At 38.8% G+C, this 27,906-nt stretch overlaps 1 protein-coding gene across 2 annotated transcripts; it reads left to right on the top strand.

The window, feature by feature from the left end:
• Positions 1–215: 215 nt before the first annotated feature.
• On the top strand, positions 216–27,274 carry edaradd (EDAR-associated death domain). Of its 2 annotated transcripts, none has more exons than XM_004077212.5 (6): positions 216–440; positions 16,742–16,800; positions 17,206–17,248; positions 18,468–18,541; positions 25,395–25,443; positions 25,540–27,274. In XM_004077212.5, the coding sequence occupies exons 1-6, from the start codon at positions 404–406 to the stop codon at positions 25,926–25,928; spliced, it is 651 nt and encodes a 216-aa protein (XP_004077260.1). In that variant the 5' UTR covers positions 216–403; the 3' UTR covers positions 25,929–27,274. The 2 variants fall into 2 exon arrangements, with proteins under 2 accessions (XP_004077260.1, XP_011482446.1); XM_011484144.4 differs by having other exon boundaries at positions 248–440; positions 18,465–18,541.
• The last annotated feature ends 632 nt before the right edge of the window (positions 27,275–27,906 follow it).

Raw genomic sequence — 27,906 nt, 5'->3', positions numbered from 1 at the left:
GTGATTTGTAGTTTATAATATTTATTTTAGATTATTTATTTGTGTTTGATGGGGGGGGGGGGGGGGGGGGGGGGCGCCAGAGGAGGGTCTCGCCCGGGGAGTAATTCAGGGTAGAACCGCCACTGACTGTCACTATCAGAGCACTCTGTCTTCCTGCGTGTAGTAGTTTTTCCTGCGTGTGGTAGTGTCGTAATGAACGAGTCGCCCCTGAAGGCGGCATTCATTGAGGCCGTCGTCGTCATCACTCAGGTGTCTCATTCGTAGGAGACTCCGCGGCGGGCGAGAAGGCGCCGAACCCTGAGCAGAGTTCCCAGCGGAGGATGTCTGATAGTTGTTGCTCTTTTCTTCCCTTCAACGCACTTTAATAATTCTTCCTACGTCCCGACGCGCACGAGCCTCGACCATGAGCACCTTGATGGCGTGTAAAGCCGGACGATGCGGTGAGTGCCACGCGCTCACACTCAGCGTCACCTGCAGACCATAGAACCAAAAATCTCCTCAGTTCTTTTTAGACTTCTTTTTAGATTGCATAGATTATCTTTAACTTTTTCTTACTTTAGGTATTCGAAGTTAACTTTTTTTATTCAAAAACAAAATGAAAATAAGCACAAGAGTTACAAATAGACAAATGTGCTCGAAATTTTTAGTTGTTGAAGTAATAAAGTTCATTTCAACCAAAAAGTATCCTTATAAAAAACATGTATTATCATTAAAAATGATAAATAATTGTAGTAAAGAGTAATCCTGATGACTCAACTTTGCCCTGAAACTAAGTGTGTGTGTGTTTTGTTTTTTGTTTTTGTGCACAAAAAGTAGTACACTTGAAGTCTAACTTAATAAGTATACTTGAGTATAAGTATAGCTAGTACCAGTATACTAGTCAGGTTCATTTAGTGAAGGAAGTATAATAAGTAAATACTTCTTCAGACTACACTGAAACATTTTAAGTTTACAATATAAAGATAGTCAGTAAAGTAAACTTCTAGTATACTGCCTCACGTTTAGTACACACTGGGTATGCTTGTAGTACATTTAAATCCACTACTTTTTGCTAAGACACAGTGAGAGTTGATGAGACTAAATCAAACATCTGGATGTTTACTTTTGCAGCTTCAGAAACAAAAATGACATCATTGCAGAGCAGGACCTTTTGCAACACGTCTGTGTTTCAGTTTAATGAACAGGAAGCGTTTTTTCATCACCTAATAGCTGGATCAGTTTGAACTTGTTAACTACAGCTCGACGCTTTTTCATGGAATCAGTCTTCATTTAAAAAAATATGCAACTTTTCTTTGCATCTATTAAGATATAAACTTTAGATGCATGCATACACTTATGAGTCAAGTTTTGACAGTTGTGTTGTTTCCTGCAAATATGTTGATTGGATCGACACAGTTTCTACTATAAGGAGGAAGCTGGAGACATCCGCTTATCTTAATGTGAAGCATACGTACTAATGCTTTTTTTTTTACAATTTGGGTTTACTGCTTCTGTATTTAAAGATACGTTTATTTATAGTAACCAATAAACCTATGAAGCAGGTTTTTGGACGGTGGGAGGAAGCCGGAGTCCCCGGAGAAATCCCACACATGCACGTGGAAAACATGCAGATCTGCTAACAGATTACAAACGAGAAAAAAGTTTTCAACAATTTTCCCAACCTGTCTTATTCAGCTTGTCTTTAACTCAATAACGTACACAGATCTGGAGCTGTAATCATTTTTTAGTGAATTATCTTTTTTTTTTTTTTTAGTTTTGCTTTTGACATACTTTGGAAAGGCTTGCATCAACAAAACTTGGTTAAATTTAAATACTGAAACACAACATAACAACATGACTAAGTAGTAGCGAGTCATTTCAACAGGTAGAACGATTACTTTCACTTGCGTTTATTTTTTTTAGGGACTGTGTTGTACAAACACCATCCCCTTGAGCTCCTGACATTAGTTCAAGTGTAATATGTCTCCCATAAATGAGTTGATGCTGGTGATCAACCGTTAGGTGGGTTAAAATTGTTGTTGACTGTTGGAGGAGTAGCCAATATGAATATACAGTGACGCAAAAGGGGACCTTTCCAGGAATTAAGTCATTAGGTTTTGTTCTTTTGCAGTTGTGGTATGTTAGTTTTACGTGTAGGTGGTGGAGCAGAAAGATCTTCTCTTTTCCGGGGAGTCTGGTAAAAATGTCAAAACCATGTTTAAAAAATGATTTAAACTAGGGTTTGCACTGATGAAGTGTTAGTGCACAGAGAATGAAAGCAACAATCGGGTTAGTTGGATTAGAAGGACGTTTTGGTGCGATTCAGTAGCAGTGAACCTTAGTTTGCGTTTTTCCCACAAAAATACCTTTTTAAACCCTTTTATTTACCTTTACATTCATTAGAAAGAATGTTTATTTAAATTATGCCTTAAAAACCCTAAATATAAAACTACGACAGACAAATACAGATTAGTTTTGCTTGAAGTCTTTATATAGATTAGAGGAATTAATCCTAAAATATGAGCTTTTATGATTGGGGGACTTTTCCCACTGCTGCCCCGGACCGCTTAAATTCCTTTTTCTCATATCCAAGGTAAAGGAACTGACTTTGTAGTGATAGATGATGGATGAGCGCGTGTGGAACACTTCTCAGTGGAGCCAGGACATCAGATACACAGATCTGACTGCTACAAAATATTTTAAACGCCTCTCAGTGTTTCAACGACTCATTTGAGCTACAAAAGTAGAGAGGAGTATCAATGCAAAGAGTTTCAAATGACAGGATCCATTCACTTTCTGTTACTGGTCTTTGTCTGTTTACGTCCCATAGAAGTCGGAGCTTATGTCATCTGCTCTAACATATGTCGCTAAATCATTAAAGGAAATAAGAAATGCAGTTTAGATGACTTCCAGACCCGTTTTATTTCATTTTTTATATTTATTCAGTATATTAACCATGGGGAATGTCGATTTATGATCATATTTGACATGTTTACATGCTAAAAAATACAATAAAACACATTCAAGTTTTCATTACATAAAAACGCTAACATACATAAAAGCAGCAGCTGGTAACGATGAATATGTTGCACTGTTTATTTGTGATATTTCGACTAAAGCTTCTTACAGACTAGGCCTGCACAATATACCGCAAATTTATCGTTATCGCAATATCCAGCTCTGCAATATGCATATCGCAAAAGACGGCGAATATCGCAATAAATCGCAAACCCAAAATGTGTTAAAACAATCTTCTAGCAGCTTGAAGCATTTAACGAATGAAATAAATCCCTTTATGCTTTGACCAATCAGATGGACGCCTTCCCATTGTTGACCAATCAGATGGAGGCCTATTATGTTAACCCTGGTCCTGAAGAGCCTCAACCCTGCCTGTTTTCCAGCTCTCCTTAACCAGCTTGCTGTTGATTGGCTGACTCAAGTGATTTCACATCCTGATTGACTGAACACACCTGATTTTGGTTATCATTATCGAGCAGTCTAGGGAGAATTGGAAAACAGACAGGGTTGAGGCTCTTGAGGACCAGGGTTAGCCACCCTGACGTTTGTCCCCCATGTCGATGAGGGTCATTTGGAGTATAATTTTTAAACTGTTGCAATGAAATTGGAATGATGTTTTTGTTTATTTTTCTATTTGTTTATTTACCGCAAATTTATCGTTATCGCAATATTGATCACTAATATCGCATATCGCAAGTTTTCCTCATATCGTGCAGCCCTATTACAGACTATTTATTTCAACCTCAGGAAACTTAGTCAATTTGTTAAAAAAAAAAACAGGATGCACAAGCGAAACCGTGAAATGATTCAACAAAGTTTATACCTAAACAGGCTTGATGTAGGTTTAATCTTTTTTCTGTACAAATGAACAGAGCTGCTTTAAAACAACTAAAGTTTAAGACAGGGAGCTTTCAAATGGGAAATTACAGTATGTTTGTACTTTTAATTTACTGAATAATGGATGAGATGGGTCCGTGTAATCCTTATCGCCTTTTTTGAAAAATGAAAATTGGATTTAAGAATGTTTTACATGTGTTTCCCCAGATTTCAATGCCAACACCGTGCGGCTTTTACTTAGTGAAACCGCTTTCAAACGTGTGACTCTGGATAAAAAGACGTGTTTAGAAACATGGGAGGTTAATTTCTGTTTGCCTGGAATCCTGTGTGATCCATAAATACAATGTCATTCCCATAACCGTCACTGATCTGTAATTTACTGCAGTTCTCGGGGAGCGGAGTTTAATGTTCATGATGGTCTCAAAGTGACTTCACTGCATTTCTGTGTGTAGTTGTTTGGACTTTTTCCCACACAGCTTATTAGTCACAGTAGTACTAACCTTTTTTAACTAAATATGCATATGCGTTTGCACCAGTGCCCAGGAAAGCCACAGCTGCACAGTCACACAGTGGTATTCACACCTATCCGTTTGTATTTTTATGGGTGACAGAACTGAGCATTAAAAACAACAAAACTTTGCCACTTGTAAAATTGTCCTTATTTTCACCTGTAGTGTGACGAAAGATGACATGTGGGTGGTTGGTGTGAGAGGGGTAGATGCAATGGACAAGGGTTAGATGAAGGCTGAAGATTTGCTGAAGAGAGGAGTGGAAAAATAAAGAGGAAAAAGTGGAAGACTAAAAAGAGTGAAGTTTGCTGTTCAAGAGCTGCAGGCAGAACCTCAGGCAAGCCTTTCTTTGCCATTTTACACATAACCATAGAGCCTTTTCCCTTTCATCCCTCTTAAAGTCTTACTCCGATCATCTTTTGATTTATTGTCAAAGTGTTCCTTCCCAGTGTTTTTTGTTTAAATTATAATTATGCCATTTTTAGCCAAATTAAAAAATACCTGTGCTGTTTTCTAGGACATTATTATTTCTGCAGAGCAGCTGGAGTTCATTACAAATTTGCCTCTGAGCTGTGGGCAGGACTGTTGTCAGCCCCGCCCCCCAATTCCCCTCCCTCAGAGCAGGGAGCTTGTGGCCACCCCAGCGTATTTTCAACGTCACAAATGCAAACGGCAATGTCTCCAAAATGCAATTTTGAGCTTAATTTACTTTATATATGTCCTCAGTCATCAGAAAAATGCCACAAGAATGTTAAAAACACCAAAAAAACACTTTTCATAAGAGTGGATCTTTAATGCAAAGATTCAATCTGCACACAGTCACGCACCAGGGAAATGTTGCTAACTGAGTCGCAATCCTCTCATCAACTTTGTTTTTTTTAGGAACTTTTAAAATAGAAAAAAAATTCACACTTTTTAAGTAAGTTTTTTATAAATGACTTTCATGCAGGACCGTTGATCTCAAAGCTTTTAAGATGGTTCAGACCGAGAAAGGACTACCTTCATAATTTCCTAATAAAACACTGAGTCAACAGCTACTAATGACTAGACCGATCTGCTAACAAGGCTGAGAGGTGACCAGAGAAACTCATGACAATCTACTGTTGATGTGGTTTCAAGACTTTCACTTCCTGCTTTGTGTTTATGCATAACAGCGATTGGTCTGGTCCCTTTGAAGTGTCTTCAATGCCTCTTACTGTGTTCGTAAAAAAAAACTACTTTCTAATTTCTATTATGTTTCTGATCTGTGGTAATGTTGGAGTGAAAGTATGAAGAAATGGTGTAACATCAGTCAGATGATGCTGACAGTATCCTGTTATACAAAGAAATAACATCCTTAATGAAGCATTTCTATTGTTTTTTGAATTATTCCTGCTAACTAAGACTTTTATTGTGTAACATTTTATATTGCATCAAGCCAGAGATTTGTGTGTCCATTCTATCCATTCAAACTAATGTGTCTGTATGTTTGGAGCCACTTTCCTGTGGCCAGACATAAAGGATATCAATACATAAATCTAGTTTTTACACAGTGGAGCGTACAGACTCGAGAGTTTGTCTCCAGTTTTTTTGTTTTTGTTTTTTTTTTTGTTCTCAGTCTGACTTTCATGTTTCTGATGCAACAACTTTGTGAGTTTGCAACATTAGTTGGGAATGTACTGCAAAAAAACACCCACAAACCGCTGTATCATCTGTCACCGTTGCTATGAATGATGCAATGTTTTTTCAGATTGCATCTTGCACATCAAATGTTTTTAACATAAGGAGCTCCTCTGGTTATACAGTTTTTTGTTCTTTGTTGGTGTATAAATAGGTACACAAGTGTGGGATTTCTTCGCCCCTAGAAGGGGACTGTTTGATTTAACAGCTGAGTTGGAATGAGGATATAAATCAAACAGGTCTTTATTGTGCAACAGCTGCGTAGAAAAGTTCAGGTGTCAGAGTGAAGGCATGTTACTTATACAGTAGGGTGGGGCGATGTCCCTTAAATTGGCAGTTGACGATGTTTGCAGTAAACCATCGGGTAGACGATGAAATCGTCGGGGCGGGGGGCGGCTATTTGTAATTTTTCGTTTTTATACAATTATTATGTACTATGTATGTAGCTTCTCAGCGGAACTCATTTCCCCTTCCGGTATTTCAAACACTACTGCGCATGTGCGAATGATTTATTCCGACCGAATGTGTGCCCCATTTGAACATTTGTTATAAACGGAAAAAGTTTTTCTGGGCCATTGTACACGGTTGGATTCTAATCCGACCATTGATCTGATCAAGATATTTCGCACATGTAAGCGCGGTTTATGGTGTCGACTCGCAGCGTGGGGGGGGTGGCATCCCGATAGTGTCTCTCCATCGTGAGGTCAGTCACCCATCACGATGGACAATGGTATTGTCCATCGGCACAACCCTATTATACAGTTGTAACCACATGTTTACAGACACCACATAAAAACACAGATATGCTATTTTTTCTCACTGTGAGACATGACATAAAAGTAAACTTTTCCTGTTCTAGGTCAATTACAATTAACACAATTATTTTTATTTGCTAAATGTCAGAGTAATAACTAGAGTTTTTTTAGACAGGTTTTTATTACTTTTGTCAATGTCAAAAGTTTACCTACGCTAAGATCACTATGCCTTTAAACAATTTGGGAAACCCCAGATGATGTTCTCATCTCTTTGGAAGCTTCTGATGTGTTTATTGACAGCATTCGAGTTCATTTGAAACACACTTATGAATATATATTAGGGCACATTTGAAACACACTTGCTTGTTTGTAAAACATCATGGGACAGTAAAAAATAAATCAGTCAGGATATTTGAAAATATTTGTGAGTTTGCACAAATACTAATGAAAAGTATGTAAACTTTTCACTTTGATAAAAGTAAAACAATTTCGTTAATTGTAATTGACCTAAAACAGGAAATATTTTCTTGTAATTCATGTCTGACGGTGAGAAAAAAATGTGTGTTTTTCTGTGGCGTATGTAAATAACTGGTTTCAACTGTACTGTTAGAGGCCAAAGAAATGTTTAAAAAGCTTGTTGAAAATCATTCTAACATTTTTTTTGGTTTAAGTTATTGGTCGGTATAGGTTGTAACCTGTGAGTGTGTACTGAGGTGAGTTTTTATCAACTTTGGTGTCATTTCATGTTCAAAATAGAACTTGATTTATAATGGAAGCTGTGCTTTTGATTGGTAAATTAGATGGTAAATGGTGCATTGTTATATAGCATTTTACTACCTTTTTAGAAGGCTCAAAGCACTCAACAGTCACAGTTCCATTCACCCATGCACTCCTACAGTCGCACAATGATCCATCCCCGCTGCCAAACACTGACGCCAACCTATTACCACCAAGAGCAATTGGGGGTTCAGTGTCTTGCCCAAGTACACTTCAACATAGTTTGGTTGAAAGGGATCAGTTTGTTTTCCATATTTGTTTGGACCAAGTATGTTGTTCTGCTCCAGACCAAATAAGCAGACTTAGCTCTGTCCAAAGAGGTGGTCTCCATTAAAGTGTAAAAAAGACCAATCCAGGTATTGGTCTGAGAAGCATGTAGCAAATCCTTATGGTCCAGTTAACTTTTAGTCTAATAGTCATAGGGGAGTCCAACAACTCCACAGCCGGGGCTTCATCACATCAACAACAGATGCTTTCAAAATTCAAAATGTTTTTTTAAAACTTTTTTTATTTTATTTAACTTGTCCTGTCTAGCAGCTGAGCAAACAGATAAGACTGAAGGTCTCTTGTATTGGACAGATTTTACAGTTTCAATAGGGGGTTGTGAATCTTCTGACACACAAGGTGTATATTTGTATAAACCCCTTTTTGTATTTTTAAACATTTCTAAAAGTAACTAAATAATTATCGTCCCAAAAGACCTCCATGATTTCTTTCCTAAAGCTGCTCCAAGTGCAGCCATCCTCACACATCTCTCTGTTTACAAATTTTTATTCCACATACTTAAAAGTACAGTAAACCAAGCGGAAAAAAAACCAAAATCTGGACTCTATCCAGACTAAGCAAGTGGACCTGACAAAACAAACTGACTTTCCTGGTCTATGGTGGCTGGGTAGCTCGGTGGTTGAGGTGGAAGGCTGCCATGCAGGAATCCAGGGTTCAATTCCTGGAGGGAATGAACTATTACCATATCAATGGTGAGCAATTAATATCACCCAGTGATTATAATTTTGTATTTTATACTGTTCAATTCCTGTAACCAGCATCCACATCTAAACCTTAGATTTTAATCAAGCAAATAATTTCAAGTCTCTCTAACCTTTTGACTTATTTAAATGCTCCCCATGCATCACTTCTGCTTTCCAACCAGAGCAAACACCCACTTTAATGTATGTTTCTGTGACTCAAACACCTCCGCAGTGATAACAGCTCTTTTGGTGGCTTTGTCTCTGCTTCAATATCAAGTCAGTTTACATCAGCTAATTCTGATAATTACTATTACAGGACTGATAATATGGATAATATCAGGTAGATGTGAATTTGGTCAGTGTTTGCAATTTTTTTTAACCCGTTACTAACAGATTTATTCTTGTGTTTTCAGACTTTATCCTAAAATTCCACCAATTTTTATCTATGAACTTCACTTTCGTCAAACTGAAGCTTCCACAAAAGAAAGTTTGAATGTGTTTTTCCTGATAATAATGTAGTTCAAGTTGCTGGCTACGTTCACACTGCAGGCTGAAACGACCCAATTCCGAATTTTTTGCCCCTAAGCGGCCCAATTCCGATCTTTTCATGACAGTCTGAATGACACAGATCCGATCTTTTCAATTGCGACCCAGGCCCCGTGGGTTTGCCGTCCTGATTCCGAATTGTAGCCGTTCCTTTCAAGTGCGACCGCCGTCTGACCGGCCAGGCGACTTGATTCCGAACTGTACGTCATCGACACGCAACAAACGTCATCATTTTGCGTTGAAGTAGGCGGGAACGAGAACGTAAACATCAACCATGGTGGACGATGCTGCTGAGACCAGTCAGTGTAAGGGAAGGGAGGTCACTGATTGGATTAATATTTGGGCTGATCGCTCTTTTCAAGCCAAACTCCAGGGCTCTTATCGCAACTGGGCGGTTTTTGAAAAAAATTCCAGCTAAATGGCAGAGCGTGGTGTTGAACCTTTCCCGCGATAACTTTTTTTTATTTCTCCCCTTTCCGACCGTGCTCAAGCGCGGGGGACCCGAGGCGATCATCCTCCTCCCTGTTCTGATCCTTAGATTCTCCAGAACGGGTTAATAAAGAGTCCATAGCATTTATTCTGGGGGAAACCTTCTTTTCTTTCCGTCCTCCGTAACACACAACATGAATGCGCGCCGACACTGCCCCCCCCCCCCCCCCCCCCCCTATTCTCTATCGCGGCACGCGCTTGCACACACACACACACACACACGCGGGGGTGGGCCCCAACACATACACATTCCTCTTCCACTACAGTACAGTGGTTACAGACGATCCCGACTCCAATGCCTTCTTAAAATGAAAAGATTGTAAATGTGCTGCTCCTTCATGAAAATAAATTTAATATTACAAAAAGAGCTCGGCTTTTGACAACACTGTTGTTGACATCCATTGTTAACGTTTGCTCCGCAAACAACAAGTGACGTCGTTCACCGTTGAGTATTCTTCTGGCTTCTGCGCATGCGGGTCTCGTTTGGGTCGTGTCACGGTCACACTGGAGATCACAAAAGTTCGGATTTACTTGGAAATGTGAACGGTCTAGCAAACAAATCAGATTTTTTCAAAAAATCCGAATTGAGCATTAAGCCCTGCAGTGTGAACGTAGCATAAGGCCCTGCACGAGTGAACACCAAGCTGTTCTTTGAGTCTTTGCTGATTGCTTGTGATTTTTATTTACTTTGATTACTTGTTCTTAAATCTTTAAAGAGCAGGCTAATCCATTGCAGCTCAAATACACTAAAAACTGTGATAACCCTCTAAAGTAACTTATCTGTAGAGAGCACTGTGGTGTGGGTCAGGTATTGGCATGCCATTCGCCTCCATTCATGTGTGGAAACAGGCTCACGACAAAGCTCGGGCCCAGTAGGCTGCTGAGAAACTGCTTAATCCTTTCATGGCAGACTTGGGTGGTCAGAATAGAGAAAAGACTGGTTCACCTGCATGGAATTATGGCCCCTAAGCAATGAATTGTGATGTGGTTTATATTTCATCTCTTGAACTTTATCCAGAGCATGCAGTTACATGCTCCTGCATTCCCTGGGAGGGAGAAACAATGTTCAACTGATCTGGGGTTCGACTTACTTTGGATAACTTGCTGCTTGGCTTTATGTCTAAAAATGTATTGTTTTATTTTTAAAGGGAAAAATTAAACTGAAGAGTGTATTTTTGTTGTAGAAAAGCAGAGGATCACAGAGCTTCCTTAGTCTGACAGTATCTGAATTAAAAACAGAATTTTCACCAGACCAGTAAAACCTGCACAAAGCTTTAATGTTCTCCTCTGATATGTCTATGAATCAGCTGAACACAACTCTGAAAGACAGATTTTTTTGGTTTTCACAACTCTGTATCAAATCAGACTTGATGTGTTGTCACAGACCACAAGACTGAGTAGTACACAGTTCAGATTGTCTTTTAAAACACATATCCACTATCTCAATTCATAATGACAAATCTAAAAAACCCTAACCGCTAACCCCTAACCATAAGAATACTCAATGTAAATAAATAAAACTGTTGTGATCAATCTGAGTTTAGACCAAGCTGTAATTGTTTTTTAATGTTCTAATGTTCTGCTCATTTAGGATAAAGAATAGCAAAGCAAAGTTTGTCAACATTACCTAATAAATGTATTAATAGACAAAAGTTAAAGTTAACAGAAATACACACGAAAGCTTAATGGAGAACCGAAAGTCAACATTACTAGCTAATAAAATAAATCACTGTTAAAGTGCTATAACTTCTGTTTCAAATGAAGGACTTCTCCCTTTAATGAAGCAGATTGAAATATGGCATTTGTCCTTCGTTATTAAAATGTTAATTTTGACATGAAGCTTGAAGTGGGTCTCTTTTAGAGTTGGTAGAAATTGTATATTTTGTATATATGAAAAACTCAGTTTAACCCCAAAATGATCTGTTCTTTGAACAGATAAAATCACATTTATTTTCCTTAAAACAGTTTGTTGATTTTTGTACAGGATATAGATGTCATCTGTTTTGTTTAGTAGTGAAACAGTAGTGGGCATAGTAATGGTCTGTGTTTCACACCACAGTCTTTTTTGACGTAATTCGAGGATATTCTAAGCCCCCTCCTCTGTTTATAATGGTAACCAGGTGAGTAAGCTGGCAATATTTGCTCATAGATAAGATCGCAGTGGAAGCAAAGAGCAACTTCTCAACATTTCCTGCTAGTCTGCGTGGGTCTACTGCTGCGGCGAGGAGAGGAGGGGGGATTACCTTTTTTTACCCCATTAGAAATTTGCTCTCTGTCTGCCACAGTTCCGTTTTCCATCCTCAAAAAAATAAAGTTAGCGTTCTAATATTGGCCCTCTGTTGTCACTTTCTGAGGTTGTGACTGACAAGTGCAACATCCTTTGCTGATAGAGTGCTGTCAAGCAAGAAATTCAACAGATATTCGACTATTTGATCTGATCTCTTCCTTGTAACTGTTGATTCAAGGCAAATTAATGAAACAAAATTTATATTTGTTTTTTACACACGTGCATGTTCTTCACCTTTCAGCTTATCCCATCAGGGGTCGCTACAGCGAACCAGCTTTCACTGATTCACACGGGTGGCTTTGTAGAGATTTTATGCCGGATGCCCTTCCAGATACCAAAGGACCCACGCCAAATTAAGCTCATTGCACGCCCTGGGAAGCAAGCCCAGGTTTCCTGCATGACAGTCAACTGAGCAGTCAACCCAACCAACTGAGCCATCATTAATTTGTTGTTTATGAGTTACAAACATTTTGTGGAATTTGATATTGTGGACATTCTGTTGTCATTGGCCTTTTAGTGAATTCAGTAAAAGGAGGTGTCAGTTTTTTGTTACATTTTTATTCCTGATGACATCTTTGATTATTTTAGACTTATTCATAAGAAGGGAAAAGGAAATGCGACCTTTTTAAAGTGATGCATTTTCTTCCAGACATTATACATGTGTTAGTTAGTTCTGTAAAAAAAAGTAAAGTGTCTTTCCAGGCTTTACCCGTCTGCTTACTTCAGACAGCCACAGGAAAGTAATGTGTGACTAACTGTGGATTCAGACTAACCCTGACCTACATGTGGTCTGACAGAGTTGGTGACAGGAAATCTTTTAAAGAAAAACAAGGATCAGAGCCAGTTTCATTTGTTGTATGTTGTACATCAGGAGTACATAGTTCACATTTCAGAGAAGGTACCTCCACCTCTCCTTAATGGCATAGTACAGAATTAACATTACATTCATGAAGAAATTATAATCTTCTAGCCTTGTTAACACCAGTTGTATGAAAAGTCCTACAATTGTCCACAAAGGCCCAACCTCCGTCTTACACACTAATCCCAGGACGGGATCAAGAGAGGGAATGTCATCCCTTTACCTGCAAAGCCCACTACATCAAAGAATTGACAGAAAAGTCTAATGGTTTGGAATTAAAAATGTTTTAGTTTAGTTGATGAACTCCACAAAACTTGTTTTTTATTAGATATAGATAATATCAATTATGATACGTTGGGTGATTTGGTAAGTTTTTACTCTCCACATTGTTAAGTTAAGATGCACAAATATTGACATATTGACATAGTTACCCACTGTCTTAAATTTGATCCACACATTTTTAACATGGTGTAACTGTATTATAAAGAATTAACTATTAAAATTATCAACAAATTTTGGATTCTTTCAAGCAAAAAAAGGAAAAACAAAGGATGAGTTATTCTCACCAATGTTTAGGAACGGAGCTAAACTTTTCCCGCGTAAAGGTGTTTTTAAAGTTTCATGGAACAACTGTTTTGAAATGACCAAGAAAGGCCCTATTACTGCTCCTAGTGGGATGGATTTACTCCAGGGCAGAAAACATGGACAAAGATATACGCAATGGGTTTTTAAGGACAGTTTGGATCATGCTAATAAGATGGGAGTCACAGAAATGTGTGTATCAAATATAATATAAATGGTTAAAATGATTATATAGGATTCAATATTCCCTAACACCATAAATGGTGGGCTCTTTACATTGAGCTGGTTTGTGTCCTGGAATGTGCTGGGCTGTTATTTGGATTAACCATTTCAAAATCTGTCGATCCGTGATAAGAAATCCCTACTAATCCAGGTGCTAAAAGAGCCATTAGGACCATTTTCTTAGACCAAAACCCAACGAGACCCGGAAAGCCCCACTTTTTGTGACCATTAAGCCTTTTATTTGTAAGATGTAGCTTTTAATTATATACGATGATTCAATTATACCAACGTTGTACTTTTCTATATGCTTAACAAACTTGATTTATTTCACATTAGACAGCAGCACTTTCTAGTTACTTACAAAATAAAATACAGCCTGTGTCAATTAACTTGCTAACCTATTATTTTCAAGTCTAAGAGCTACACGTGGCTCTGAAGCGTCATGTTGCAGCCCCTGTTGTTAGGACATGGGGGTTCTGTATTCTGGCGCGCTTTTTGGCAGTTTACCCTGTAGCTGACCTTTTGTGGCTGGTGGTGAGAAGCATTTTTATAATGGGATGAGTGTTGAGTTCCTGTGTGGACAATAGCCATTAGGAAAGTTCTATTTACGCAGACAAGTGACCCAACTTTGAGGTAGACCCTGTTCTGTGAGGATTCTGTGGTTTAGTTTGGTTTTTGAGTTTTGATTTTGAAGCTGTGGATGATTTACTTCAACCTGAAGTGATTGACAGGGGACAACTCAGAACATGACCAAAAACTCAAATTAAAAATTTAACTTAACCACAGAATCCTCACATATTGCTGTTTTACTTGTGTTTAAGTATGATCTGACTTTACTGTGTTAATGTTTTGGTTCCAGCAAGCAAAGGTTCTTTTTTTACAGTAGATATGGCTTTTTTAAAACATCTTTAAAAATGTTTTTTTGATTAAGCAGAGTTTTGTAGTTAAATTTAGTGGAGTTCTAAGAATTTTTAAAGTATTTTTTCTGTCCGTCATCTGTTGAAAGCAGTGAATGTGATCCTGTCAGGTGTAGTTCTCAACATGCTGGTTTTTTATAGCAGTTGTCTACTACCTTTTTCAGTCCTGTGATTGGTTTAATGTCAGACAATATTGTCACGCAATGGCCTGTACAACGGCCATGCACACACATTGATTCCATTCAGATGCCACACGGATGGCGCGCAGGGCAAGAACCAAACCTCCAGTATTCCATTCAGAGGTCGACCGCTTTACCTCTACACTACAGTTAGTGTAGGAACCATTAAAATGTGATATAGATTTTTCCATTAACCCATAACTGGAAGCTATATAAGATGGCAACTCAAACTAGTTCGACTTTAAAAAGTGTGACAGGTAAAAGCAGGTGTTTTCTGAATATAGACATAAACATGAGCAACTTTATTAGAAGCAACTTCGTAACATGAGTCAGTTGGTTGCTGAGTATTGCCTGGGAACAACTGGCAATACATCCATATGTGGAGTAAATACTCTTGGTTTTGGTTTGTTAAATGCAGATTTATTTTATTTTGAAGTCAAAGGCTCCTCTTCTGTTATCTCCCTGGCTCTTTTCTGCTGAAAGAAACGTTCCAAATACGTTTTTTCATTTTTTATTTGCTAGCTTGGGGGTTTCAGTTTAGCGTTTGGCGCTTTAGGAAGCAGTGGATGTATTTTCAACATGTAATTGAGCAACTTGACATGTGTAAAGAATGAGTCGAATGTGGTGGAGAGAATCCGGTGGTTTCTAAAATAAGACCTCCTTTAGATTTAGTCCTTAAATAAAGCGGAAAAAAATGTAGGTTATGTTTTTTTTCTCTGTTATCCAGTATCAACCACGGACCGGTACCTGCTCTGGGACTGGGATCACTTATTTATAGCAAGAAAAGAATAGAATAATAAAAACCCTTGATATAGATTAGGGCTGCACGATGTGAGGAAAACTTGCAATTTGCAATATTGGTTGTCAATATTGCGATAATGATAACTTGCAATACATGAACAAATAGCAAAACAACTAAAAACATTCTTTCCATTTCTCTGCAACAGTTTAATTTAAATAAGAGTCAACATAACTTAAATTAGACTCCAAATAACCCTCGTCTACATAGGAGGCGAACATCTAACATAAAAGGGCTCCATCTGATTGATCACATGCATAAAGGGATTAATTTGATTTGTTAAATACTTCAAGCTGCCATAAGATTGTTTTACCACATTTAAGATAACCATTTATCTACATTTTCACCAACTTTTGCGATATGCGTATTGCACAGCTTGATATCGCGATAACGAGAAATTCAACGATTTATTGTGTAGGCTTAATATAGATAGATATGGATTGATACATATATATATATAAACAAATTTTAAAAAAACTCTCGTCCTATGCGGGTGGTTTCTCCTCCAAGCTCGGGTCCTCTACCAGAGGCCTGGGAGCTTGAGGGTCCTGCGCAGTATCTTAGCTTTTCCTAGCACTGCGCTTTTCTGGACTGAGAGGTCTGAGGTCTTTCCAGGGATCTGTTGAGATCTGTCTGTGATTCACAGATCTGCAGATAAACTGAATGAGGTTTATCATATCTGCTTCCAGGTTCTAAATTAGCTCAATATTCTCTAAAGAGACATGACGAGAATCCAGGCTTCAAACTTAAGAACTAGCTGTTTTTTTCCATAAGAATGCAAGTTTAATGCTTGTGGAAAGCTACATGTAGGATCAGTTCATCTTGATGCTGGTTTCCTGCTCAGGTGAAAGTATTCCTTCTTGTCATGTAACTCAAGAAAGGCCAGAGCTGGTCCTTATATGAAGCCCTTTGGATAAGATGGCTTTCTAGTGACGTGGACTGACGAAGGCCCCGTCCAGGTATTTTCTGGAGCTGAAAAGCCGTCTTTGTGCTTCGGTTCCAGCTCATCCGAGAAAAACCTCTTGCTAAAAATATACCTTCACGGACAAACAGCTCTGGATTGGTGAGCATTTTGTTTGTGCTGAACAGTATTTCCATTGTTTGGCTGCAGTCTTATGGACTTTTTTTTTGGCAGGAAAAACACACAACAATAGTTAATGTGCAAATCTCTTCATCACAAAATGAACAATATTTTGTTTGCCCCATCACTGATCTGAACATCGACATGTTTGCTTTTCGTACCAGCATGTGGCTGTTCAGCATGTCCATGTGGTTGAGACTTTGACATTTTCTAGGAATGGACAGAGTTGAACTGTCGTTCAAATGACTGACTCTCTCCTTGCTTGTTGTTTGGAGCAGGCAGAAGCAGCTCGGAGCCTGTGGAGGACACAGACACCACCAGCTTTGTGGCAGAGATTGTGAGAAAACTTTTTTTCTTTATCCTTTCCTCCAGCCTTCTGTTTATTTAAATGCTGTCTTGACTTGCTGTCTGTCCGGTTTGCTTTGTGATAATTTTTTTTAATTAAAAAGAGTCAGAGTCTTACAGTAATCTGCTGAGAAATGTACCATAACTGAGCACACAGGGCTGTGATTGCTAGTGCCCAAGGGCTCATGGAAGTACAAGTTTCAGCAGGCTCGTCTCTGTCTTAGCACAGAACAGAGTGGTTTTGTTCATCAGCGGTGGAGCCACTCTTACCAAGAGACAGAACATAAAGCTTTTTAAAGAGGCTTCAACAAAGCAAACATGCCTGTCTTTCTCAGGTTTCCCCTCAGCTCTGTTCACATGTTACATTGTCATGTTTGTCTTTGTCTGTCTCCCACAGTCCTTGGAGACCAATTACCCTGTCCAAGTCACGGATCCTCACGGTAAATAAAGAGCCCTCCTCTCCACAAATCGCACGTGGAACGATTCTTTCCATATTCCTGCTGTAAATCTGATTTAGAGATGAAAAGGGTTTGAAAATCTAATATTTTTTCTACAGTAACAACCTTCTAGCCAGTTGTTTCTAACATATTTTTCAGACTATAAGTTCCAGATGCAAAAAGAGACATAATAAAGAAGACAAAAAAAAATAATCTTTAAGTCATACTTTTGGGATAATTTTTTTTTTGGAACAAGAACGGACGGAAAAGTTAAAAAAGACAGACTGAATATCTGTACGCTTCACTACCGTAACCGTATTTAGTTCCATGAAAAATATGAGGAATCCAATATATTAGTGCAAGCTATGAACTATTACTAAGATGACCATAAAATAAAGAACACGCTAAAAAGTTAAAACTTTTTTTGTCACTTATAATAACTAAATGTGTTAAACTCTTCATCCTTTGTGTCACTTTTGACCAATTCCACAAGTCCGGTGTAAGACTGAGCGGCGCTTCTTCTTCTGCTTTGCTGTCAGTAGCAAATACTGATGCACACACCTACAGTGGCCTCTAGTGGTTGTTAGTGGGAAAATAATGAACACATGGGTCTATTTATTTTAAAGGTAATCACATTTGTCTCACCTGAGTATAAGTCGCAAACACTGCCAAACTATGCAAAAAACGCGACAAATATTCAAAAAATGCAGTCCTTTGATCTGATAGTAATTGTTTTAGTTTTCCTAAAAGCATTTCTTGGTTTTTCTACTGAAAATTAGGAATGAAAATGTTAAAACTAAAAAAAGAAAAAGGACAAAATACACACTGAACTTAATTTTTGGACTTAATTGAAAGTTATATTATTATTTACAGCTTCAGATACATTTTTTGCTGAATAGCTAAAGAACATTGGATTTAGTGATTTGATGATTTTGCACCTTTTTGGTAAAGCATCTTTGAATTTGAGGTCTGTTTTTGTGTTAGTGAAACTCAAAACAACCTTCTTTGCAAAATCTTGAATTAATGTCATATAAAAGGTGAAAATTACCAGCATAATGATGGATTTGCTTCTGTGAAATATTCATACTTTAAGAAACATTTTTCTCTTCTACGAATGATTATGCTAAACTGATGGGAAAAAATCTGTAATATATTTATATTTTGATGTATTTGCATGAAATAACATTACATAAATTACATAAAATGTCTTTGTCTTCAGCAGATGCTGTAACACTGCACCTGAGCTCCATGCCCTCCAGATACCTGAACCCCTCCCCAGAAAGTAGGATACGGCAGGTGAGTCAGTTCCTCACTGATTTGCTAAAGAGGGCCAGGGGCCAAAACCACGAGCAGCATGTGCCCACACAAGCCTCTGCATAATTTCCTGCACATAGACTAAAACATGTGTAAACTTTTGTCAACCCATCAGATCAGGCTTTCCAATGAAGAACATTTAAAAAAGGAAGCAGCAATCTAAAAGGATTTTCAAAAATGGCAGATTGCGCTTTGTGGCATCTCCTCAAACTTTATATAATACTTTATCATGCACAAAAGATCTGTTACCATAGCTGTTTTGAAAGTCATGTCATATTTAGAAGGTGAGCGCCTTAAAAAACGTTTTGATCCTTAGGGACCCTGGATGACTGTACAATGAGGTGCATAAGGAAAAGGTTTATATATAAAACTCAGGCTCACAACAGAGAAATATCTCAAAAAGCTACAATAAAAAAACAAAAACATCCTGCTTTATGAATTACTGCTGTTATAGTTCAAGTCAGTAGAAGATTATCCTAACTTAATAATGAAAACCTACCAAGTAAGCTACAGATTACTATGAAGGATTTTTAGCAGAATTACCATACTAAGCAAGCAAAAAGGGAGACAAAAACTGTAAATTGAAGGTTAAGAAAACCTCCAGCAGAACCAGACACAGTTAGAGTAACTATCTGCTGTGAATGGTTGAAGATGTGAAGATGGAAGGTCCAATTAAATATACAGAAACATCTGTTGTTAGACCATCAGGTAGAACAAAATGTTTCTAGACATTTTTTACTACGGCCAAGGATAAGTAAGAGTGAAGTAGATGAGACCTAGGTGTGTCGTGCAGTTATTGGCACCAAAAAAATGTATAAAAAAGGAGCACATTTTGTGTGTTTTAGTATGTACCGTATTTCCACACTATAGGGTCCACTAGATTATAAGGCAAACCTTCAATGCATGGTCTATTTTCAAAAGTATGTGATATAAAGTATGAGGTGCACCAAACTACAAGGCACATTAAGCAAGACAAAAAAGTCAGAGATAAGTCTGTCAGTTGGTCAAACTTTATTAAGTGCATTTAGTATCGTAAATTCCGGGCTATAGAACGCACCTGACTACAAGCCGCACCCTTTTCATTTTTTAAAAGGTAAACTATTTTATACACAAACGAGCCACACCTGCATATTAACTGAATACACCCACGTATACATGTTGCAGTGTGCGTTATGCTGCAGCATATGTTATGCACGTCTCCAATAGTCTCAGAGAGGGAAAAGCAAATGCAGATTACATATTTTCCTTTCTGGCATTATAACCTATTTATTTGAACACACTCACAAACAGCCAAACAGCATGGATGTCACTTCTGCTCACAGCCACCTCAGTCACGGTGATGAACTTTACACCCACGATTCCCCACTTCCCAAGAGTCTTAGGGGCTAAAGGTGGGGCTAACCTCCAGGTCACCACACTGTGATGTAGATTGAGGATGTGTATGTGCTGAAACCGCGCGCGCATGTGTAAGAAGGGGGAGGGAGCGCGTGCAGCGCAAGAGGGAGTGAGAGCAAGAGCAGTGAAAGTGTGTTGGGGGAGTGTGTTTATGTTTGTTATACAGAGTGAAAGAGCACTGTAATAAAAGAAGGTTTCCCCCAGAAGAAGATGAATGATTCTTTATTAACCCGCTCTGGAGGTTCTGGGGGTCCAAACGGGGAAGTGAACAACTGAAGGAAGATCCGCCTTCAGCGGAGAGGAAAGAAAGAAAGAAAAAAGTAATTGCAGGAAAGGTAAACACATGATATATTTACAAAGAAAGATGGCACACAGAAAGAGTTTTCAAAGTTTGAATAACATACCTGAGCTTTTCTTTCCAAACAGTGCCTGTGACACGGCAGCAATAAGGTAGTAACAGGGCTGGTTAAAAAACATGAGCGTAAAAGTCACTGAGAGCTTTCTTCATCTTCCTCCTGTGCACTGAAACAACGGAAGTCTCCCTCCTCAGTGTCGGATTGGAATAGCGTCAGAAATTCTTTGCCACACTCTCAGTCTCTCCTTCGTTGTAGATGTCAGTGTCACTCTCATCCTGAGGCAAATTCCCTTCTGACCTTCGCTATCCTCTCCGTCTCGCAGCAGACCGGCTTTTCCAGACCCGTTGGTGATGGTGGATTTTTTCATACTGCTTTTAATGATTGCTTTTAACTTGAAAGCTGCGTCATATTGTAGTGGCGGTCACGTGCACGTTGGGTCTAATGGCAGCATGGGATTGTGGGATGCGGCTGAGCGTGGATGTTTCTTTTTGTTGCACCATGACTGAGGGGTCTAAGAGCAGAAGTGACCTCCATGCTTTTTGGTTGCTTGGGGGTGTGTCAAAATGAATGGACTTGATGTCAGAAATGAGAGTATGCATTCAGCTACTCTCATAGCCTCTTCCTGAGACTGTTCAGAGTCCAGAGGTTTATGGTTCATGGATAGTTGACAATTACAGTCAGTTATCTGAGTGACAGTTCAGTTGACTGACAGCTAGAAGCATCTGCTCTTCTTTTTGAATTTCCAGTGATTATCTGTTCAGGCTATTCATTCTCAAAGTGGGAATTTACATTTAACTTGCATTCCCCCTGTCTCATGCTTACCTTTTCTGCTCCAGTGCCCCTAGCGGCAAAATGCATAAATTAGCCGCATCCTTGAATAAGCCGAAGGTTTGAAAGCGTGTGATAAAAGTAGCGGCTTATAATCCGAAAATTACGGTAATTCTAGAATTTGTTCGTTACATACTGCACGTTAGCCATGTCCGAAGCGTCAACATATTCACAGTACCTGCAATTCCTAACCCTGTGTGCAACACATAAAAACAAAACATAAAAAAACTGACTGATATGGCCAAAACAGATGTTAATGTGACCATCCTAACCCCCAACCTTGTTAGTAATATGTAAAAAAACAAAGTCTGCTACACATTAGCCACGTTAGTGTTTTTACAATAACACCCAACATTTAGACAGCACTGTGCACCTCTCAGAATCGCTTTCACATCAGTAAGCACAACCAGAATCATTCTATTTCTAAGGCGCTCCGGATTATAAGGCTTTTAAGGGCTTATAAGGGAAAATATGGTAGAATTACTTTATATGCATTTCAGACAAGAATAGCAGGAAAAAGGAGACAAACACCAGTTTCATTAAAAAAAACTGAATTGTCTGCATATCTTTGTAGACAATTTTAATGCTCTGCAATAGATGATAGTTGTGTGATAAGCCAATTTAGCTCAGTGTGTCTTTGAATTCTTCTTCAATTTTCCCTCAACTTGTCTATTAACGGTCAAACAGCCAGTTCCCATCATCATCTTACTGCAGGTCTGGAAAAGATGAAGCGCCTGTGATTACTCTTTAATTTGAGCGATGAGTGTACAGGATGTGGTCTCTCTTTCCTCTGCAGCTGTGAGCTTTGTGATAACAGAGTGAACATCAATGGCTCATAGGCAGCATTTTCATAAATAGTTGCTGCGTTTAGGTGAACTGTATGGAAAAGGGTGGTTAGCTGAAACTAAAGAAGAAGAGACTTAAATCCTTACAGTATTCCTGCTCTGGTAAAAATGTTCATCATGTCAAAGGGCTCATATGAGATTTATGTTGAAATTGCACATCCAAGCATTTTGGAGAAAATCTTCAGGACTGTTTGAGATGTTTAAATCCTGCAATTTGTTGCTTTTTAAATCTGTTTTACAAAAATATCTTTATATTTTCTGCGTCATTCTAATTTTGTAGTAATGATCAAATGTATTCAACTATTGTTCTTTGACTTGGAAGAACTGGAAAGTTATTGATTAGTCCAAAGTTTTATGATTGAAAATATTCTCTGGAAAAGGTTTAAATTTATGCTAAAAAGAAAACCTTTTTACCACAAAAAATGTTTTCCATGATAGACAGAGGCTCTCTCTTTTTCTGTTTTCTTTGAATTTGTGGTCGTCCACATTGGTTTTTCTGTTGTCAGTCTGCTGTGCAAAACGTCTGACAGTACATTTCCTGTTGTGCGTATATTAGCAACAGTGCAAAGGGAATTCACACAAACTGTTTAAGTCAGGATTATTTGTGAAATGCAATGCAAATTATTATTCTCATCACAACTGATGATAACCAAGCCCTGTTAGTTTCCTGATAGGAAGGACAAATCGTTCTCTTAACATTCTTGAAACCTTGGAGCAAGATAACAATAGATACAATTTTATTGAGCCCACATCAAAGGTTTTAATTTGCTTAACTCCTAAAAACACAAGTGCTTACTGCTGCAAAGATACAAATCTAGGGAGATAAGGCAAAAAACAAGTTCACATTTTTTACTAATTTACAGTAATAACAATTATTAATGCAAAGGATTATGTCTAGAAGGGCATTCTACATGAAACTGAATAAAATGTTATGGATGAAGCATTGATTGTATATGAGAACTGGACTGAGTGACCCCTCCCCCTTCAAAACAGGAAGTATCTGCTGGTCCCAAGAAACCAAGTCTTTATTGAGAAATACTGAGAAATAATCATTTGTCAAAATGACCATTTTTGCTTTTTTAACATGCTCTCGCGAATACTTTTTTTTTTCATAATATATTTTTTTCATTGCTAGTAAACACAAGTAATAACGGGACCCTTAGATACCCTTAGATAGTATGTGGTGCCCACTGGCCCCCATGTTGAGCGTTTCGAAACGTTTAGTTAACAAATTCTCATGAGCCTGGAAGTTCTGGTTTGGACTTTTAACAAGCTCACTCCTGATTGGCAAGAGTGGTTGTAATAGTAATGTTGACTCGTGAAAAATGGCGTCTAAATTGACTTCATTTGGTTGAAGCTAGAAGTAAACTACTTTCTATAGGTGACGTCACACTCGGTTGTAAATTAGTCGATGTGTATGAATCCCAAACTTGATTGGTTAATTGGTGATTCTAATAGTCAGCCAGATGTGACAAACAGCAGTCTACAGTCAGTCCATATCAGTTCAGCTCAATTGAACTGAGTTATAGAAATGTAAAGACTCCTTCTGATGAAAATGGTGTTTTTAACATGTTCTTATGGCATTTTTCTAATGATGGACGACATATAGAAAGACGGTTTGGGTCAAATTTTCATTTCTGAGTATTTCTTTATTTAAACTTTTGTAAATCAGGAGAAGACAAAAAAACGTTTTTTTTTTGGAAATGGAGCTTATTTGTGACGTAGAAACTACACTGGCCGGACCCCAAGCTCCATGCTCCAAGCTTTCAGAAACGGGAAGGGGGGCGGGGTCGATCCGGGCCAATGGTCTAGGACGCAGAGGCAAATTTCTAACCCTTGTGCTATCCTAGGCACTTTAACATTGGGAGTTGGGTCATCTAGACCAGTGTTTTTCAACCAGTGTGCCGCGGCTGACTAGTGTGCCGTGGGAGATGGTCAAGTGTGCCGTGGAGAAATTGCCCTCATTAATCATTAACTGATCTAAAAACATTTTCCATCTCCAGGATATCAGCTCTTTGTTCATCCAAACAGGCCCTGATAAAACACTGAGTAGTTAGGAATATAAAAGATCTTAAAATTACTTTTTCTTTGTGTTTATTTAATTCTATTAAAGAAATTTTGATAAGAATGACGTTACTGCGATTTACCTGCAGCTATGACGTTTGCGGAAAAGTCCCGTCCCTTTAACTGTCTCCACCAATCATTCTTGAAGGCTTAATCACATGTCATCAGTCTGACCAATCAGAAGTGCTTAAAGTCTTCACTTCCTTGTTCTTAATTCTGCTGATAAAGTCGCTCAGTTCTAACAAAAATACCAGCTAAAGCTCTTCTTTAGCGGTGTAGCTTTCCACAGAGTCCGGTGTCAGACCGTGAAACAAGTGGACAATACAATGAAGCTCAGAGACGCGAGTCTTTCTGCAAGTTTTCGGCAGTCTTCACACTACATCTCCCATGATGCATTGGCTTTAAGGGCCAGTGTCCCAGCGCACAATGAGTTGTCCTTGCGAAACGCCTTGAAACCACAACAAACAAACAGTTTCTAAATTTTCTAATTTAACTTTCATTTCATCTCTTAGAAAAAACAGCCGCAACTTCCTGCTTTTCCGGCCACAATTATCACAAAAATGCACGTGAGATTGCGGGGGGGGGGGGGGGGGGGGGGCTGTCGATCAATACAGACCATGAATTTCTGTTTTTTGTTTTTTGTTTGGATGCTGGTGTGCCGCGGGATTTTTGTCAAGGTCCAAGTGTGCCGTGGCTCAAAAAAGGTTGAAAAACACTGATCTAGACCCACTAGACAGTGCGCTGAACCTTTTTTCTTCAATGATTTGTGATCTTCACTGGTGTCCGTGGATTACATGAAATCTTTCCACCTTTATCCACCTTTGTCATGGTAGGGAGAACACGTCAATGCAAGGGGGGGTCATAGGATAGCACCAGGGTTAATGAACATTTCAATGGTGTGGGACTTAAAGATGTGCTGCAAGCAGGACAGCACATACAGTGGAAACAGTTTTAGTGTCAAAATGTGGAGCAAGCTCTAAAAATTCATCTTTGTTGTATTTCTGTTAGATTTTTGTTTATTTTGTTTAATTCACATATTTGAAGGTTTTAAAAGAAAACAATACACGTTTCTGTGAGGTAGAATCACATTCATGCCTCAGATCTTTACATGACATTTGATAAAGAAAAAGGTTTTTTTTCTACAACTCATGACATTTTTCATTACTAGGTAAAATGTGTAGCTGATGTTCAAACCACAGGATTCAGAGCAACTGCTACCAAAATATTCATTCATAATGACATTCATAATTTTCTATTCCATTTCATCCTGCTCTTTAATTTCTTCATAGATTAAAATAATTGATTTTATAGTTCTTGAAATTAAATGTACTGTGTAATTTCTTGCAGCCAGTTGAAGATCTGGAAGACTGCACTTGCCCAACATCTACGTCTCCAGGTAAATCTGCTCCTCTCATGAACGAAGATAAATCATAAATCGTCAAAACTCTTGAACTGCTGTGATTTTGAGCCAACATGTCATTTTTGACCTCAGACTGCCCCAAAGAGCTGCAGATGTTTAGCAGTCCCTGTGAAAAATGCTGCTGCTCGGCACCCCCTCCCAAGATCAGTGACCTCATGAACGACAAAGACCTGCTGGACATACTGCGACTGAAATTGGACCCAAACCACTGCACCATCAAAAACTGGAAGAACTTTGCGAGTCGCTGGGGGATGAGCTATGATGAACTGACCCTGCTGGAGCACAGGACCCAGGGCTCGTTCTCACACAGCCCCACCCAGGAGTTCCTGCTGCGCTACAACCAAAAGACGGTCACCGAGCTCACAGAACTGTGCCGCATTTACCAGCGCATCGACGTGCTGCGACTGCTGCAGAGCTGGATCGAAAAGGACTGGCCCTCACGCTGGCAGCAGACTCATTAACCTCTAAATAGTTCTCCAGTCTCTTTTTGTAGAGACATAGAACAAATAAAAACTTAGTACTGGTTTCTCGTGCGCTCCATCTGGTAAACCAGTTCTACTTTTTTTTATTTCTATGTTCCTTTAGGTTCTCTGCAGTTTTTCTTTGGGATTCTTTGTTTGTTTGTTTGTTTGTTTGTTTGTTTGTTTTTTCTTATATCCAGTCTAAATTTCTTTGAGAAACCTTTTAGTACAAATCACTGGAAAACTGGCATATTTGAGTAGAAAATGTCAAATACTTCTGACCTCACTTTGTTTCTTTTCAGTCGTTTTAGATTGTTGTGAACAGACGGACACCGCATTCTTCACAGCTTGATTCGCGGCCCTTTCACTGCGGCTGTGTAATAAAGGTCCAGCTGGCATGGTGTCAGTTCACACTAGCTGCGTTTCCATTGACTATTTAATTGTGCAAATTGCATTTGGGATCATACATTTGCCTAATGGAAACACAATTTCGACAAAAAAAAAAAAACGCACATTTATCAAAAACAACGTTTTTGCGTTTGGAAGAGGTGGTTTTTGAGACGTATCAAGATTGATATATTTCGCAAAACTGCAATGGAAACACTTTTATAAACTAAAATGAGTCACATGACCAACAACCGGATACCAATGGCTGCCATGGACACCACACAGCGCCCCCACAGGAGCTCCTACAGCATCACACAGCTCATCAAACGTTGTGTCATGCTGAATAGTTGGATCCAAAGCGCCTCTTTTAAATCACCAACCACAATTTTCCAAAATTGTTTGATCCGTAGCCGCTCCCAAATGTGAGGAGCTTGCCGCTCCATGGCCTAAGTAAGACACCAGCGTCTCCTTGGAGAGATGATGAGCGCTAGTGCTGTGGCAGAAACTTGAATGTATCTGCTGTAAGTCAAAGTATGTCGCCATGTTTTTGAATGACTTGTCGAGTGAGTTGGTTTGTATTTATTTGCATTTGATTTAATGGAAACAGTGTAATTGTAAAAGTGTGTTTTTTCAATATTTCTAGAATTTCTATGAAGTTTTGCGCACATGTGTAATGGAAACACAGCTAGTGTGTCCTCAATAGCAAATGATTCCATTCCTTAAAGACCCACTCTGATGAAAATTGCGTTTCTGTTGTTTTTAACCTGTTTATGTGGCATTTTTCTAATGATGGAGGACATTTATAAAGAAAATCAAGCATAAATTGCACTTCTGAATATTTCTTTATTCAAGCCAGCAGCAGAAAAATGTCCGTCACCGATCTTTACCTATCAAAAACACTTCTGAAACATTTCTGATGCTTTGTGAAACATTTATTAAAGAGCATTGCTCAACATAAAGATTTTCTTTTTTCAGAGCATTTGCCTGGACTGTTGTGTACTTTATAATGCACATTAGGAGTGTCACTCCGCCTTAAAACCAGGAGCCCGCACGGTGCATCAGTCCAGCAGCGGCGTGTTCTGAGCGTCGCTTCTTCCAGAAGAGGCCAGTTTCATCCATCATTCATTCATCCAGATGGTATTTATTCTCCGCCATTATCTTCCTCAAATCAGATATTCTCCGTCCGTTTCTGAGTTGGCTGATGCCATTTCGCCATGCAGGCACAGACTTCGGTTACAGCGATTCAGGAACCGGAAGGACAAGCTGTTGCTCACTGGTAACCCTTGTGCTATCCTAGGCACTTTAACATTGGGAGTTGGGTCATCTAGACCCACTAGACAGTGCGCTGAACCTTTTTTCTTCAATGATTTGTGATCTTCACTGGTGTCCATGGATTACATGAAATCTTTCCACCTTTATCCACCTTTGTCATGGTTGGGAGAACACTTCAATGCAAGGGGGTGTCATCTAAGATACCACAAGGGTTTTAAATATTATTTGGAAGCCGGGAAGGAAGGCGATGTGCTGGCGTGCTCTTCATCTCCTTTCCCCTTCTCAGAAATTCTAGCAGCACCTCCTTCAGACGTCTTGA

Source organism: Oryzias latipes, chromosome 15, assembly GCF_053564925.1.
Source record: "Oryzias latipes strain Hd-rR chromosome 15, Olatipes_Hd-rR_3.1".
Taxonomy (NCBI): domain Eukaryota; kingdom Metazoa; phylum Chordata; class Actinopteri; order Beloniformes; family Adrianichthyidae; genus Oryzias; species Oryzias latipes.
The sequence above is the reverse complement of the archived record's forward strand: the minus strand, read 5'-3'. Positions and strand labels throughout refer to the sequence as shown.

What these genes read in the sequence shown, in the direction of transcription:
- edaradd (XM_011484144.4), top strand. Translation starts at nt 404, where the DNA reads ATGAGCACCTTGATGGCGTGTAAAGCCGGACGATGCG. An exon ending in CCAAGTCACGGATCCTCACG is followed by an intron (nt 17,249 to 18,464) that starts GTAAATAAAGAG and finishes CTTTGTCTTCAG; the next exon opens with CAGATGCTGTAACACTGCAC. An exon ending in CAGAAAGTAGGATACGGCAG is followed by an intron (nt 18,542 to 25,394) that starts GTGAGTCAGTTC and finishes AATTTCTTGCAG; the next exon opens with CCAGTTGAAGATCTGGAAGA.